This window comes from Cervus elaphus, chromosome 22 (assembly GCF_910594005.1).
Source record: "Cervus elaphus chromosome 22, mCerEla1.1, whole genome shotgun sequence".
Classification (NCBI taxonomy): domain Eukaryota; kingdom Metazoa; phylum Chordata; class Mammalia; order Artiodactyla; family Cervidae; genus Cervus; species Cervus elaphus.
The window spans coordinates 22226930-22245001 of NC_057836.1; the positions used below are offsets into that span (position 1 = coordinate 22226930).

At 35.4% G+C, this 18072-nt stretch overlaps 1 protein-coding gene across 6 annotated transcripts in view; it reads right to left on the reverse strand.

Moving 5' to 3' along the window:
- Window positions 1–18072, reverse strand: part of LRP6 (LDL receptor related protein 6) — a 173332-nt gene that overhangs the window by 17778 nt on the left and 137482 nt on the right. For all 6 annotated transcript variants that reach the window (XM_043880589.1, XM_043880586.1, XM_043880587.1 and 3 more), the window contains 3 exons: window positions 17059–17249; window positions 6916–7125; window positions 4507–4632 (listed from right to left, as the gene is read on the reverse strand). In XM_043880589.1, coding sequence (XP_043736524.1) covers window positions 4507–4632; window positions 6916–7125; window positions 17059–17249 — 527 coding nt within the window. The remainder of the gene's footprint in view (window positions 1–4506; window positions 4633–6915; window positions 7126–17058; window positions 17250–18072) is intronic.

Below are 18072 nucleotides of genomic sequence, written 5' to 3' on the forward strand. Positions count from 1 at the left end.
TTATAACAGATAAAATCTATAAATTATCTTACTGAATCAGAAAAGAGATACAATTTTTACACTACTTCACTGAGATTCACTAACTTATAAAACTACAAGGCAGAAAGAAGTTTTCTTATATATTACAGTTTAAGTAGGAGTACTGAATTTGCAATCTGTTATAATCTCACATATAACCCAGAAATTACCATTATAATCATCCACCTCAAATATTTTAAAGTTATCTTAGAATTTGTAAATATTCCAGCCCTGAGGTTCTCAAAGAATGATCTACGAACCCCTGGGGGTTCCTGACCTGCGACCTCTTTCCAGGGAACTGACAGACATTATTTTACAATACTAACATATCACTGGCCTTTCTCACTACACTTACACTGATGCCACGGAAGGTAAAATGCTTGGCACCTCAGCAGACTCGGGGCAAGGGCCCCAAACTGTACCAGCAGTCACCACATTCTACATAGTCACATACCATACGTACACATGGCAGTGGGGGTGGGGCAGTTTCATTCAAGAATGTTCTTGATGAATCAGTAAAAACTAGTAATTACATTAAAATCAATTCTCTGAGTACACATCTCCTCAATGCTGTTTGACAAAATGGAAAACATGCACAAAGCTCAGGCTGCAAACCTCAGCATGAAGGTTCCCAAAGGGAAAAACATTCTGTGCTGTAAACACAACCCAAAACGTGACACCCTTTTAATGTGAAAGAACAAGTGGCGTATAAACTATTGATATTTGCACTTGGGCATTTTGTGGGAAGTTTTTAAAAAATGAACCAGTGAATTCAAACAATAGCAAACCATAATGTACTTTTGTGGCAAATTATACAACACTGGAACTTTCTATCAGAAATCGTAATTTTGGAAGACCTGTATCCAACACTGTTAGCTTGACGGATTCCTAGTACTTAAATATTCTTAACGATGAGATTGGTGGTAATGTTAATGTGATTGTTTTGATACTGTATAATGAAATGCATCAAAACCTGATGATCTGGGAATTTCTGAATGGAATTCTAGTATTTCCAAATGACCAAAATGCATAAGGTTACAAAATAATGCATGGATAAAATACCCATTCCCGGTACAAAATAATTAATGGATTTCAATATAACAGATTATGAAAAAAGTGAACTGATATGTTTTCAAGTTCCACAATGCAACTAACCCTATAGAAAACTATCATATGTCAAGATTTGGTGTAGAATTCAATATGCATATATATAACTATTTGAAAAGGTTATTTAATTATAGCCCTCCATTTTCCAACTACGTTATCTTTGAGGCCAAAATTCTTCATACAGTTCAATGAAGCTACATACTACATACTACATACAAGAGACTGAATGCAGAAGTAGACAAGAGAATCCAATTCAACACTAAAAAGATTTTTAAAAATGTAAAAACAATGCTATATTTCTCAATAAAATTATTTTGCTTTAGAAAATACCATCAATTTTCTTAACAGTTTTAACTTGAGAACATGTAATGCTTTATTATTATTATTTTTAACAAATATTTTTCAAAGTTCTTGGTTTCAAATCCTACCACATAGATAAATATAATCTACACAAACAAAAGCTCCCTTCAAACATTTTTAAAAATGTAAAAACATGGTAAGACCAGTTTGAAAACACATTCAGAAGTACAAAATGAGATGATGGGGAGGTAACACAGGCTCAAATGAAAACACATCTTGAGAAGGTCAAGCAGAGAAATTCAGATTGTGTATTTCTCATTTGCCTTCACTGAAAAATCTGAGCTTCCCAGCTGGCATTAGTGGTTAAGAACCTGTCTGCCAATGTAGGAGGCATAAGAGATGTAGTTCTGATCCCTGGGTCAGTAAGTTTCCCTGGAGGAGGGCATGGCAACCCACTCCAGTATTCTTGCCTGGAGAATCCCAGACAGAGGAACCTAGCAGGCTACACAGTTCATGGGGTCGCAAAGAGTCAGATATGACTGAGACGACTGGCATGCATGCATGTAAAATCAACATTAAATCACAAGAAAAATCTTGTGTATAAATTCAAGATTTAATGAATCCATAATTCACTGCAGTTTCACTCTTAATAACAAAAACTGAAAACATTTAAAATGTCCCTGAACACAAGAAAAATAAAACTGTGGCTTATTTGTATTGATACAATGAAACACACCACACAGCAATAAAAAGAAAACCACAGACTCTGGCACTCCACTCACTATAAGGATGAATCTCAAAATATTACAGTAAGCAAGAGAATCCAGACATAGAGTACATACATCATGATTCCTTATGTAAAGTTCAAAAACAAGTAAAGCTAAACCATGGAGATGAAAATTACTCCAGGAAGAGAACTGGCTGCCAAGACACAGGGAACTATTCTTAATGACAATACTGTATATTTTGATCTGGGTGGGCTTCCCTGAGAGCTCAGTTGGTAGAGAATCCACCTGTAATACAGGAGACCTTAGTTTGATTCCTGGTTTGGGAAGATCCACTGGAGAAGGGACAGGCTACACACCCCAGTATTCTGGCCTGGAGAATTCAATGGACTGTATAGTCCATGGAGTTGCAAAGAGTCAGACACGACTGAGCGACTTTCACTTTCTTTCACTTGAAATGGGTGCTGGTAACACCACTGTACACATCTGTTAAAGCCTACTGACTATTCAGTTAAAACATACATTAAAAAGAATCACTAAATATGAAAAAAAATACTGGTCTTTTAAAAGACACTTTCTAAATGAAAGGTGATATCACTGATTGAGTTTTATCTGTGTCTACATAAAACCATATTTTTCTAAGATTTGCCTTATTGGAGCAATAATCAAGTATTCTGATATGGAAACACTTGCTTTTTTTTTAAAATTATGGCCCTGCTGGCTCAGATAGTAAAGAATCTGCCGGCAATGCGGGAGACCCAGGTTCAATCCCTGGGTCAGGAAGATCCCCTGGAAAAGGGAATGGCTACCCACTCCAGTATTCTTGCCTGGGAAATCCCATGGACAGAGGAGCCTGGTGGCCTATGGTCCTTGTGGTCAGAAAGAGTGGGACACAACTCAGCAACTAACACACACTTTAAGCAACTAGATTCTGTTTTGGGGGCTTCCCTTATGGCTCAGCGGGTAAAGAATCTGCCTGCAATGCAGGAGACCAGGGTTTGATCCCTGAATCAGGAATATCATCTGGAGGAGGAAATGGCTACCCATCCCAGTATTCTTGCTTGAAAAAAATCTCATGGACAGGAGAGCTTGGCAGGCTACAATCCAAAGGGTCATAAAGAGTTGAACACAACTGAGCAATTAAGCACACACAAAATACATGTAATAAGTTTACCATTTTAACCATTTTTAAATGTACAGATCAGTGCATTAAATATATTTACATCATTGTTTAATGCCTGCTATTGGGACAGATACTTTAAGAACCAGAGCTTAACTTTCCCTGTGCACAAAGCTGATCTCCCCAACTAAACTGCATTCTCTGTGTCAAAGATCTTTACATCTCCTGCGGTCCAGAGATCCTCATAGCCACTACTCAATACATGTTATTTTTTTTTTTTTTAAACTTGCAAGTTAGAAGAATAAAGTATTCTTATAATAACACCTTATCAATAATTTTTACATTTTGAGTGTAAACCCTCTCAATCTTTTTTTCACAGAGGTTTATTTTTTATGTAGTTCTCATCACATAATTAAAACACCATTTTAATATTTTTTTCCCACTTGAGCCAACTTTGGGCTACATTTTTACATCAGTTTATGATCATAATTTTTAACAGCTACATAAGCTCAGTTATTTTATTAAATCATTTTCCTATCATTAGAAATTGTTTTTAAATCCCCACCACTGTAGAAAACAGTCTTTTTCCTTTGGTTGAATTCACATAGAACTAACCCCAGCAGGAGAATTTCCAAATTAAAAGAATAAATATTACAATGCATTTGATGCTACCATACTATGCTTTAACAAAGGGATACATCTTTGTTGTGGTCCCATGAGCAACTGAGCCAATTTCACTACAACATTACTACTACTCAGCAATATCTTAAAAAAAATTTTTTTTTCTTTTTTATTGGCTAGAAAAAGTAAGAGAAACAATAGGCAACGGCTGATAGATCTGAACAGAAGACTATTCTTTCCACTGAATACATTCGCAACAATGACACATAAACTGACAAAATTCAGTGGATAAAGATTACAGGAGGTGGAATTAATTCTTGTTACCCTTTGAGGGTGGAAAAACTACTTTATTATTGAGAAATACACTCATTTATAGTTACAAGTTTCCCCCCAAAAGGGCTCTTCTGCCTTAGGATCAGGGTCAGGTTACACCTATCTCTTGTCATGGTGAATTCAATCTTAGAATACCCCAAAGCCTAGGATAGTGCAGATGTATGAAATGCCAGGGACCAATCAAGTTAGGAGAAAGCAATTTCACTGTCAAAGAATGCTAGACTAAGTTCTGGAACATGTGATTGGCATTACACTTTTAGAAGAAAATAACAACATATTTACCTCCACATAACAGCTCATCTTGAAGAAGAACCAAGTGCATGGGGCAAGAACACCTTGTGGTACCATCTCCCTTCACAAGACAGATGTGTGAACAGCCTCCATTATCCTGAGCACAAGGGTGCTGTCCTGCAAGCAAAGAGGAAAGAGAAGAGAATGAGAGAGAGAAAAGAAAGGGAAAAGAATAGCAAGGGAGGGAGGGAGGAAGAAAAGCCCAGCCAAAATCAATCATTTATGAGTTACCAAGAAAATCAAATGCAAAATTCCTTTGGACTTTATTTCCACTGAATATAATTACTCACACCATCTCTATACAATCTACAAGTAAACAAGGACAATTTAAGACACAAAATATTTATATGTAGCCACTGTCTTTACATATTTATATATAAAATATTTTAAAATAAAGTAAGGTAATAGTATAGCTCATGGTAATTTTTGTGAATAAGAAAAGCTGATTACTCAAAGTAAAAAAATTGCTGGGGAGAACGCTGAAACCTGGATCTTATTTTCTTTAAAATATAAAAATTCTTCTAAAGATTTTTAACTCAGAAATTCTACCTTTTTGAGAGACATGATGATTTTACTCAAAAAGTGTATTCTAAGGAGGAATCTGCTAAAAATTAAGAGCTGTTAGAAGAAAAACTAAGTTCACATGAATTCAACCACTCAGAGACCATCAAAATTATTTGCTTGGTCAACCGCAAAAGAACTTGCAATGTTACAAATGCTTGATTTCTTCCTATTTGGGTTAAATTAAATAAATACACTGTCAGGCACATTTCAAAGTCTGTCTCATAAGTTATATTTAATGAAATCATTGCTTTGACTTTTCTACTTAGCTCACGTCAAAAGCAACTTGACAGCTATCATCCCAGAATACCAACATCAAATGTGGCCACCCATTTATTATCTGACTCTTGTCAGTAAGACATCAGTCCTGCTTCAGCGTGTGTTGACAAGAGGGAGGGAGTCAGCTATGCACAAAAGAGCAGATGTGTAATACTATATAGATGTCCCAAAGCAGACATCAGTCCTTGTATCAGAATGGACAACCTACACAGAAGTGTTTCTCAACCTTTTAATTCCAAGACACTCTTGATAAACAATCTCCTTTTCTTTAATGTTTTTAGAAATTTTGAAAAATAAAGTTTTTCTAAATATAAACCATATTTAAGTGTTGAACTATAAAAAGAGACACTCCCCCTGAAATTCTGAAAATATCCATAGATTTTCTGCCATAAAAAGCTCATGTATCAACTGAATACTTAGCCATTACATCACGTCTACCTTATTTCTATTAAGTACTCAGCATGAATTACATGTTATAACATACAATGACAATTCTAACTATTAAATCTCAGATACCTCTAATTAACTTCTAAGTTCATGAACAGTGACAACACAAGAGAGACTTGAACAACCTATGGTGTTCTCATTCCTATTTCTTTCTTAAATATTCCAATTTGATTTGAAAACACTGTCCTGAGAAGTTCAGGGGTGAATACTTCTCTCATTAGTCCTCCATTTTAACATCTGCGTTCCTGATATAATTGTGTAAGATCTACAGTAGTGATGGCTGGGAGGGTACATCTGATGACAGATATAACAGTATTATGTTAACAGAGTTAACAGTGTTAATTACTATTAATATTAACTTATTAATAATGTTGATACTAAACACTATAATAAAGATATATATAAATAATATATTTATATATACAAAAATTATAATAATGTTGATACTAAAATATTAATACTAACTCTAATATTAATACTATAGAGTTAATAGTATTATATTAACACATATTAACTAAGCCAAGATGACTAGTCATTTTCAAGTTTTCAATAATTTATGGCCACTTTCCTAGGCTGTGAGTTGACAAACTTAACTAAAAGGGGGAAAAAAAACAAGCATTTATTAAGCATAGTCTTCTCTAAGTTTATACGCTAATTTTTAGTTTGCTTTGTTTTTGCCAAAGAATAGGTTTATTTTCATGATAACTCTATTCATCATTATATAAATGTTAACTTCTGCTTCTGTTGAAACCATGAGGATGTCTGTGAAACAAAAGAAATATTAATACAGGCTTTACACCAGTATTCTTAAAACGCTGAAGGAGAGAAAGAGAAAACATGAAGAGCAAGTCCTTGCTGTTCCTGGGTGGGGAGATTTTTGAAAATGAGACACACCATTCCTTTCTCTAACTCTTGTTTTATAGGGAAAACATGTTTAAAATAAAAAAATTTCCAGGTGAGTCTAAGGTTTTAAAAACATGGAGACTTTTTAAAAATGGCAAAACTAGAAAGTATATGAAAATCTTAAAATAGAAGACACACAACATCTTAATTTTTGTCACGTCTAATAACAAACATGAATCTTGTGACTAGCAATACACCATCAGTACTTACTATACTCCTGAAGATTCAGCTCCTTTACTGCGTGAATGTCGCTAAGCTGGGCAATTCGAGCCTGGACTTTGGTTCTACCCTCTCGACCTGTCATGTCAATTTTTTCAATCATTTGCTGCTGCTTATCGATCCAGTATAGCCAGTTTTCAAACACAGTCAGTCCCACAGGCTGTAGAATGTTGGTGTCTTCTAACACTATTCGGTTGGCCCCTTGGAAAGGAGAATGTTCAACAGAAATGATTCATGTGGTCAAGTCAAAAATTCAAGAGCTATTGACTGAAAACCCATTAGGATTCTAGAAGTACTGAGAAGGAAAATATGATAAGCTCTCTAGCAGAAAACTCAAAAATCTTTCTGAGATGAAAAGATATATACATACCAGATAACAGACTAGACATTTAAGTGCAATCAAGAGCAAATAAGTGTCCAACACACAGTAAATACTGGGTTCACAGGAACGTAGAAAAGAACTTCAGAAGCATTTTCAAAAATTTTTAAACCAGTCCATTTTTTTCCAATTAAATTTTATGAGGCTCTCTAATACATAAAACATACAAAACAGTGCTTCTCTATATGAAGCAGTGGTGGTGGGCAGAGCACTCTGTGTTGTTGGCCACCCACACCTGGTGAGCACACTCAAGGCATCTGTGGAGAACAACATCCTCACTCACTCAGCCACTCAGAACACTGGGAAAGACTCATACATTACCTGGTTTAAGCTTCGCCTCAAAATAAGTATTTCTAAAATACCCCAGACACAAAGCCATCCAGCTTCTGGAAAGGCAACCAACTCTGTTACTGAACTATGAGAAAGTTTTTTCACACCATATGTTGAAATCTGTGCCCCACTCCTCACCACCCCAACTGCTTCGCCCTCATTCAAATAGAAAACATATATCCATATATCTTCTTTGGAGAAATGTCTGTTTAGTTCTTTGGCCCATTTTTTGATTGCGTCATTTATTTTCCTGGAATTGAGCTGCAGGAGCTGCTTGTATATTTTTGAGATTAATCCTTTGTCTGTTGCTTCGTTTGCTATTATTTTCTCCCATTCTGAGGGCTGTCTTTTCACCTTGCTTATAGTTTCTTTCATTGTGCAAAAGCTTTTAAGTTTAATTAGGTCCCATTTGTGTATTTTTGCTTTTATTTCCAATATTCTGGGAGGTGGTTCATAGAGGATCCTGCTGTGATTTATGTCGGAGAGTGTTTTGCCTATGTTCTCTTAAGACATACAGATGGCTAACAAACACATGAAAAGATGCTCAACATCACTCATTATCAGGGAAATGCAAATCAAAACCTCAATGAGGTACCATTACACGCCAGTCAGGATGGCTGCTATCCAAAAGTCTACAAGCAATAAATGCTGGAGAGGGTGTGGAGAAAAGGGAACCCTCTTACACTGTTGGTGGGAATGCAAACTAGTACAGCCACTATGGAGAATAGTGTGGAGATTCCTTAAAAAACTGGAAATAGAACTGCCATATGACCCAGCAATCCCACTCCTGGGCATACACACTGAGGAAACCAGATCTGAAAGAGACACATGCACCCCAATGTTCATCGCAGCACTGTTTATAATTGCCAGGACATGGAAGCAACCTAGATGCCCATCAGCAGACAAATGGATAAGGAAGCTGTGATACATATACATAATGGAATATTACTCAGCCATCAAAAAGAATTCATTTGAATCAGTTCTAATGAGATGGATGAAACTAGAGCCCCTTATACAGAGTGAAGTAAGCCAGAAAGATAAAGACCAATACAGTATACTAATGCATATATATGGAATTTAAAAAGATGGCAACAATAACCCAATATGCAAAACAGAAAAAGAGACACAGATGTACAGAACAGACTTTTAGACTCTGTGGGAGAAGGCAAGGGTGGGATGTTCTGAGAGAATAGCATTGAAACAGTATATTATCAAGGGGAAACAGACCACCAGCCCAGGTTGGATGCATGAGACAAGTGCTCAGGGCTGGTGCACTGGGAAGACCCAGAGGGATGCGATGGGGAGTGAGGTGGGAGGGGAAATCGGGATGGGGAACACATGTAAATCCATGGCTGATTCATGTCAATGTATGGCAAAAACCACTACTATATTGTAATTAGCCTCCAACTAATAAAAATAAATGGAAAAAAAAAAAGAAAACATATATCCATTCCTCTTCCTCCTAATCATCCTTCAAATATCTATAGAACTTTTCCCTGGTTCTTAGTTGATGAGTTCAGTCAAAGAAAGATACTAGCTTAATACTTTGGAAACATCAGGGGAAGTTCCAGGAAAGAGCCAAGCATAAAGCTAAGCTTAATAAATGGAGAAAGGTGGGGAGATACATATGAGAAGGCAGTAAGTCAACATTCCGATCCATGGTGAGTTAAACACAAGTCTACTTACACTCCCTCCTAAAAATCTACTAAAATGATAGTAAACAATGAAGGCATAAGTAAGCATAAGGAAAAATAGGACATGAGAGTAGAAAAGCAATATAAAATTTACAAGCTGGATAAGAGACAAGCAACAGACCTAGATTAATCTCCTATGAACTTCCTTTCAAGTAGCTAGTAGAGGATGTGATCTCTCAGGAAAAGGAATGAACCAAACAAATAGAAACTAGCAAACAGCAGGTTCAGCACCAAGAAGACCAGCAAGTACATGTCCAGGATAACAGTGAAAGGAGGCTGGCCTAGAGCAAGCCAATCCAGACTGACTGAAACAGAATGATAAAGAGGTATGACTCCAGTGACACAGGGAAAAAAAAAACATAGATTGGTTGCTGAATCTGCATATATTGAAACAATATGTAAATTAGACAAAAATAATTTCAGAGAGGAAAAAAGCTGCAGAAAGAAATGAAGGTGATGGTTATATTTCCATATGCATAAATAACAAATAATTATGAACTTAAAAATTATGGTTTAATTTTTTTTAAAAAATCATAGTTTTTAAGTTGGATGGGATAATTTAGCTGGGTGGATGATAGAAAAGTTCATATGGGTATTTTAGTGATATATCATTTAAGACAGCAAACCCTCATCTTCCATCAAAAAAAGTCAAATTGTGATGTCTAAAATTTAAACATCAAGAAGCAGCTGTTTTAAATCAGTTATTTTAAAATGACTCTTGATTGAACCATCAGAGATGCCTCTAAGAGTAGGAACTAACAGGAGGAAGGAGCAGAGAAGTAAACTTGGATTTTTTTTTTACAGGTCAAGTGGAACCACTTGATTTCCACATTTACATGTATTATTTTGATAAAAATTAAAATTAAATTTAAAACAGCAGCAGAAAGAATGGTAAAAAAAAAAAAAAAAAAAAGATGAGTTGGTGGTAGTGTAAGGATGGCCTCAACTGAACAACTGGAGAAAATGAGGAGAGGTCAACAGTGTTGCTAGAGGACCCAAGATCTACTCTAAGAGCAGTTAAAATACACCAGAACCAGCAATGAAAAGACATACTTATTCAGCAAACTAAAGCATATACTAAATCTACTCTAGTATAAACGACTCTAAGCAGAAAGATAACCCATGACAAAAGTATAGGATTATCTGTGAGTATATAAAAGGAAGGGGGGAAAAAAAAGAAGAAAACCCTACCAACATTAAATCAACCTTTTTCAGAAAACAGGAAAAAAGGAAATGTTTCTTATTAAGCCAATGTAACTTTGATGGCAAAACTCCAACAAGTGCATTATATTGGTAAGAAAGGAAAACCATGGGGTAATCTTTCTCATGAACACAGATGTAAACATCTTAAATAAAACATTACCAAATCAAATTCAGCAATATAAAAAAAGGATAATGTATCATGCCAAGTTTGATTTATTCCACCAAACTAACAAGAGTTCAGTTCAGTCGCTCAGTCGTGTCCAACTCTTTGTGACCCCATGAACTGCAGCGTGCCAGGCTTCCCTCTCCATCACCAACTCCCGGAGCTTGCTCAAACTCATGTCCATAGAGTCGGGGATGCTATCCAACCACCTTGTCCTCTGTCATCCCCTTCTCCTCCTGCCCTCAACCTTTCCCAGCATCAGGGTCTTTTCCAAAGAGTCAGCTCTTCGCATCACGTGGCCAAAGTATTGGAGTTTCAGCTTCAGTCCTTCCAATGAACATTTAGAACTGATTTTCTTTAGGATGGACTGGTTGGATCTCATTGCAAGGGACTCTCTAGAGTCTTCTCCAATACTACAGTTCAAAAGCATCAATTCTTCAGCACTCAGCTTTCTTTATAGCCCAACTCTCACATTTATACATGACTACTGGAAAAATCATAGCTTTGACCAGACGAACCTTTGTTGGCAAAATAATGTCCCCGCTTTTTAGTAAGTTGTCTAGGTTGGTCATAACTTTTCTTCCAAGAAGTAAGCATGTTTCATGGCTGCAGTCACCATCTGAAGTGATTTTGGAGCCCAGAAAAATAAAGTCTGTCACTATTTCCGTTGTCTCCCCATCTATTTGCCATGAAGTGACGGGACCAGATGCCATGATCTTAGTTTTCTGAATGTTGAGCTTTAAGCCATTTCACTTTCCTCTTTCACTTTCATCAAGAGGCTCTTCAGTTTTTCTTCACTTTCTGGCATACGGGGTGTCATCTCCATCTCTGAGGCTATTGATATTCCTCCTGGCAATCTTGATTCCAGCTTGTGCTTCATCCAGCCCATCATTTCACATGATGTACTCTGCACATAAATTACATAAACAGGGTCACAATACACAGTCTTGACATACTCCTTTCCCAATTTGGAACCAGTCTGTTGTTCCATGTCCAGTTCTAACTGTTGCCTCTTGACCTGCATACAGATTTCTCAAGTGGCAGGTAAGGTGGTCTGGTATTCCCATCTCTTGAAGAATTTTCCAGTTTGTTGTGATTCACAGTTACAGGCTTTGGTGTAGTCAATAAAGCAGATGTTTTTCTGGAACTCTCTTGTTTTTTCTATGATCCAACAGATGTTGGCAATTTGATCCCTGGTTCCTCTGCCAAGAACAGAACTTCCTTAATCTGATTTTTAAAAGTTACCTACAGAAAAACCTTAGCAAAAACCTAATAATGAAGTATTGGATGCTTTATCCTCAAATCATGGAAAGCAAATACAAAATTAAACAAAAATACCTAGGGACTCTATTATTTTGTTCAATATTGTACTGGGGCGGGGAGTAGTCCCCAGTCAATGTAGTGAGGCAACAAGGAGAAAAGGACTGAAAAAGAAAAAAAACAACTTTCCTCATTTGTAGACAAATGATTCCATAACACAGAAAATTCTATTAATAATTTAGCAAGGTGGTTGGGAACAAACTCAATGTACAGGTGTAGGAGAGGAAAAGAAAAACTGTATTTCTGTATTTCAGCCACAGCCAGAAAATGAAATATTAAATATTTAGAATACTCCTAATTTATCACTAGCATTCAAAAGCATTAAATACCAAAGAATAACTACAATGAAAGACAGGCAACCTCGACAGAGAAAATTACAAAACACTAAGGGAAATTAAGTTTTAAATACATGGAGATATATACCATGTTCATGGTTTAGAAGACTAATATTATAAAGATAACAATTTTTCCTAAACTGCTATAAACTTAAAGCAAGGCCACTCAGAATTCTACTAGGTTTTTTGTTTTTGGTGGAAACTCAAGAGGCTGATTCTAAAATGTATATGGAAATGCAAAATGTCAACAACTGCCAAGATAATCTTTGGCAAGAAATATTAAGGTAATACTAATCAAGGTAAGAAATACTAAGGACATACACTGCTAGACAAATCTGCTATAAATTAAGACAATATAAAGACAAGGTGACCAAGGGAACATTAGGGTCCAGAAATAAACTCACACAAATATAATTACTTTATTTACAACAAATGTAACAGGAAAGAAGAGTAGGGGAAGAATGGTCTTCTCAAAAGAGATGGTCCTGAATCAGTCACACAGAAAACAGAATTAAACCCCTGTCTCACATGGTACACAAGAATAAATTCCAAATGGATTAGAGATCTAAAATAAGACAAGTTAAACAAAAAAAAAGTTAGGAAAAAACAAAAGAAAATATCTTTGTAACTAAGCAGTAGGCAAAGATTTCTTAAACGTAACATAAAACGCACAAATCATACAGGGAAAAATTAATAAGCTGTGCAACGCTAAAAATATAACTTATTTTCATCTAAAGACATCACTGGGAGAGTGAAAAAGTAAATCACAAGCAAAGATTTATATAAAACATATCTTTCTCTATAGAGGCAAGTATAAACATGTATCAAAAATCACTACAGATGACTTTTAAATGGAAAGATACACCACAGTCATAAATGAAAAGACTGAATTCTTTAACCACAACAATTCTCCCTGAATATGTATGTAATTTAATAATGCATTAATACACTGAATAAAGAATTTCTAGAAATCAGTAATAGAAAAATTGACAAAAACTAAGAACTGCAATTCACAGAAGAAACATGAGTGCCCAATAAATTAATTTCAATATCAAACAGAAAAATTTGTATTTTATTAATAATCAGATATACCTTTAAAACTATTGGATTGGTAAAAATTCAGAAGTCTAACAGTACCAACTACTAAAGGAGAAACTCATATACTTCTAGAGAGGATTTTAAACCGATACAATCACGTTGGAGAGCAGTGTGAACAGACATATTCAAGTTGAATATATACATACCACATTACATAGCAATCCCACTACTAGGTTTAGACTACTGCTTTTAATGGCAAAAAATTGGAAACAGCAGTTTAGACAGCAGAATAGAAATAGAGAAACTGTAGAATGATCATACAACGAAACCACTATTTAGCAAAATAACTAACATAGATTTGTGGATCAATAGGGATCATCTCAAAACTGATATATCTGAAAAAGGCAGGTGACAAAGAAATACATGAGACTATATTAAATTTAAAAAGTAAAAAAGCTTAAATTTGTATCAGTATACACAGTAAAAAATACAGACACACAGAGCAAACCATGCACGGCAAAAAAACACATCAAAAGTTGCCTCTTAAGAAAAAGGAAGGAAAACAGAATTGGGGAAGGAGACACAAGAGCTTCAAATTCTCCCTATGTCTTTTTTCAAGAGAGGAGGAAAGGAGGTTCAAAAGCAAGTATGGTCAAACACTAAGATTTGACTAAGTTGGATGGCAGAAACTCTGTACTTTCTATATGTTAGAACCATGTCATAATTAAGAGTGGAGAAATGAAAAAAAAAATTTAGAAAAAAAAAAAGCTAATTCATTAAAGTATCAATAATGTTAGTGTTTTGGATTTTCTTTTTTATTTTCTAAACTGTCTAAAGAACATGCATCACCTCTATTAAAAAAAATTATAATAATCCTAACTGAAGAAAAAAGAGAAAAGGAAAAGTAGGGGAAAAAAATCCACTGACATATTAGTAAGGGCTAAAACATGGATATAAGTAACTATTAAACAAATGAGATGGGATATAAGAGATACAGGTGATCAGTTAAAGGAAAGAATATACTATGCAAGGTGTGTGCATGACAGTTTGGAATCAAAGAAGACATAATGGAAGGGAGTCTTTTGAACCTGAAGAGAGAACTTGTTTAGTTTTTGAAAAATTACAAATACATTGAAATATATAAAACTTTAAATGATTCAGAAATACTCTTAACACATTAGCATGCTAAACTTTTAAACCTTTCTCAAGATATATTTGCTTGAATATTTTTCAAGGAATACACAAACATATATGTTTACAATAGTATATACATATATTATATGTGTAATGTGTATATGTATACACATGTATGTCTCTGTATAGGATATATTGCATTTTTGGAGGCAATCTGCCAGTGTATACAGTGTGTGTGCATATGCATGTGTGTGTGTGTGTATAATATAGTTTTAAATTTTACTTTTTTTTCCATTTATATTAGTTGGAGGCTAATTACTTTACAATATTGTAGTGGTTTTTATCATACACCGACACGAAACAGCCATGGATTTACATGTGTTCCCCATCCCGATCCCCCCTCCCACCTCCCTCTCCATCCCATCCCTCTGGGTCTTCCCAGTGCACCAGCTCTGAGCACTTGTCTCATGCATCCAACCTGGGCTGGTGATGTTTCACCTTTGATAGTATACTTGTTTCAATGCTGTTCTCTCAGAACATCCCACCCTCGCCTTCTCCCACAGAGTACAAAAGTCTGTTCTGTACATCTGTGTCTCTTTTTCTGTTTTGCATATAGGGTTATCGTTACCATCTTTTTAAATTCCATATATATGCGTTAGTATACCGTATTGGTCTTTATCTTTCTGGCTTACTTCACTCTGTATAATGGGCTCCAGTTTCATCCATCTCATTAGAACTGATTCAAATGAATTCTTTTTAATGGCTGAGTAATATTCCATTATGTATATGTACCACAGCTTCCTTATCCATTTGTCTGCTGATGGGCATCTAGGTTGCTTCCATGTCCTGGCAATTATAAACAGTGCTGCGATGAACATTGGGGTGCATGTGTCTCTTTCAGATCTGGTTTCCTCAGTGTGTATGCCCAGGAGTGGGATTGCTGGGTCATATGGCAGTTCTATTTCCAGTTTTTTAAGGAATCTCCACACTGTTCTCCATAGTGGCTGTACTAGTTTGCATTCCCACCAACAGTGTAAGAGGGTTCCCTTTTCTCCACACCCTCTCCAGCATTTATTGCTTGTAGACTTTTGGATAGCAGCCATTCTGACTGGCGTGTAATGGTATCTCATTGAGGTTTTGATTTGCATTTCTCTGATAATGAATGATGTTGAGCATCTTTTCATGTGTCTGTTAGCCATCTGTAAGTCTTCTTTGGAGAAATGTCTGTTTAGATCTTTGGCCCATTTTTTGATTGGGTCATTTATTTTTCTGGAATTGAGCTGCAGGAGTTGCTTGTATATTTTTGAGATTAATCCTTTGTCTGTTTCTTCATTTGCTATTATTTTCGCCCATTCTGAAGGCTGTCTTTTCACCTTGCTTATAGTTTCCTTTGTTGTGCAAAAGCTTTTAAGTTTCATTTGTTTATTTTTGCTTTTATTTCCAATATTCTGGGAGGTGGGTCATAGAGGATCTTGCTGTGATTTATGTCAGAGAGTGTTTTGCCTATGTTTAATAAAACTGTGCTTAAATAAAACTAAATCTTAATAACATTACACAACTTAATTTTAAAAAATCATCCTTCTATGTCACTACACACCTCATCTATTGAATAATATTTCACACACTTAATATACTCAGATGTATTTTTTTGTACATATTACAAAGAATGCTCAGCAAACACACCCGTTGTCTGTAAGACAGCTCTCTGAAACGGAAGTGCACCAGCACATTTCCCTCTGAAAAGGTTCTACTAATTTCACTTCACAAAAGTATATGAGAGCATGCCACTTGTTACCTTTCTGGACAATGCTAGGAATAATCAACTTTATATTTTATGGCTCTCATATAGTGTATTATTTTAATTTCATTTCCTTGATCACCGTTAAGGCCACACAGAGTATTTGGACTTCAGAAACTGGGGTATGGGAACAACTGTGATTGTAAACAGAGGATTACAGAGAAATGAAAAAGTACATTTGAAGATCAACAAATTATTTAATTTCATTAAAACACACCAGGAATGTTAAGATCATTTGCATTTAACGATGAGTTTGTGAAAGACAAATACCAACTTAAGCATTCAACCAGACTTTTTTCTTTGGGTTATGAGACTACCCTGGAGGGTTTTTCAGTATGGCAGTGACATGATTAGAAACCATGCTTTGGAAAATTAATTCAGGAACAGTGTGTAAACTTCCAGGGAGGAAAAATCAACAGGGAGGAGACTAATCATAGTCTAGAATTCAGGCCAGAGATGATGAGAAGTAAAGTAGAGTGGAAGAATTAGAAAAAGAGAAGAGGTGCATTAGAAACGTACTATTTACAGAGCCCAAATCAAGAAAATTGGCAAGTTTTTAGATAACAAATGGAAAAATCATGTTGATGGTTAAAGAAAAAGTGCTTCCCAACCTACTTGCTGCTGACTACTCTTAGTGAATAAAACTGTAAAGAAATGTGTACAATACAACAGAAGGAAAATACAAATGCTATCAGTGAATCATCTCAATTATTGAAACAGAAATAATATTTCTTGGGTACCTGAGAGATCACTGCTTTCAATTCGCCGGAGATCTGAATCAGCCCAGAAGAGTTTGCCTAATCTGCTATCAAGAGCTAAAGCAATTGGTTTACTTAAACCACTGAAAAAGAGGACTTCCCGTTCTGTTCCATCTAAAGCAGCTCGTTCAATTTTGGGAGACCTTTCCTGAAGATTGGTAAAATACATATACCTGGAAAGAAAGAGGAAACTCTAAGTTTACTAAAATAAGAAACCACACAAAATGAGAATATTTCTGTTAAGATAAAAGGAAGTAAAATAGTACTAAGTGTAATTTTTTAAGGTTTTAGAGTATATTTTAAAGATCATGGAATACATTTCTTAATTTCAAAAACAGTAACAAAGGTTGCACAGAATTTCTTAGGGAGTTAACTTCCAGGAATTAATAAAACAAAATGTTAGACAGAGGCACACTTTTGCTTTTGGAATAATATGATAAATAAAAGATAACAGCAGTAATCAGATTTGGACACAAACTTTTAAATTTCTTTTCTAGTCCATTTCATAACTGAAAATAAAGTCATATATGAATTATTTCTTATATTTAACTTCTTCAGTTCATCTCTTTCCTGTAGCTCTTCTGAAGTAAGCTACTTTCCTTGCTGAATTCCTTATCATTCATTCATATTAAATTAAGTACTATTAATTGAATGCAAAGCTCTGTATTAAAGACATACTAGTTCTTACATAAAGGAACCTAAAGCCGAGAAAATATAAGCCTGAAAATAATCAAGTATAAGGTAAACTGGAAAGGACTAAAGAGGCACAGATATAGACTAGTGGGCATTTAAGAGAGGAGGACGTCACATTTGGAGGAGGGTGGCACAGGGGAGATCAAGGGGAAATTAGTGGAGGACGACTTAGTTCCAACAGTTCTGGAGGTATGGGTAGAAACGACAGACAAAGCAGTAGTGACTAAGGAAGGACATTCTAGGCAGAAAAACAGAGAAAGCAAGAATATAAATGGGATAAATAGGAAAGCTGATGAGGGTTTG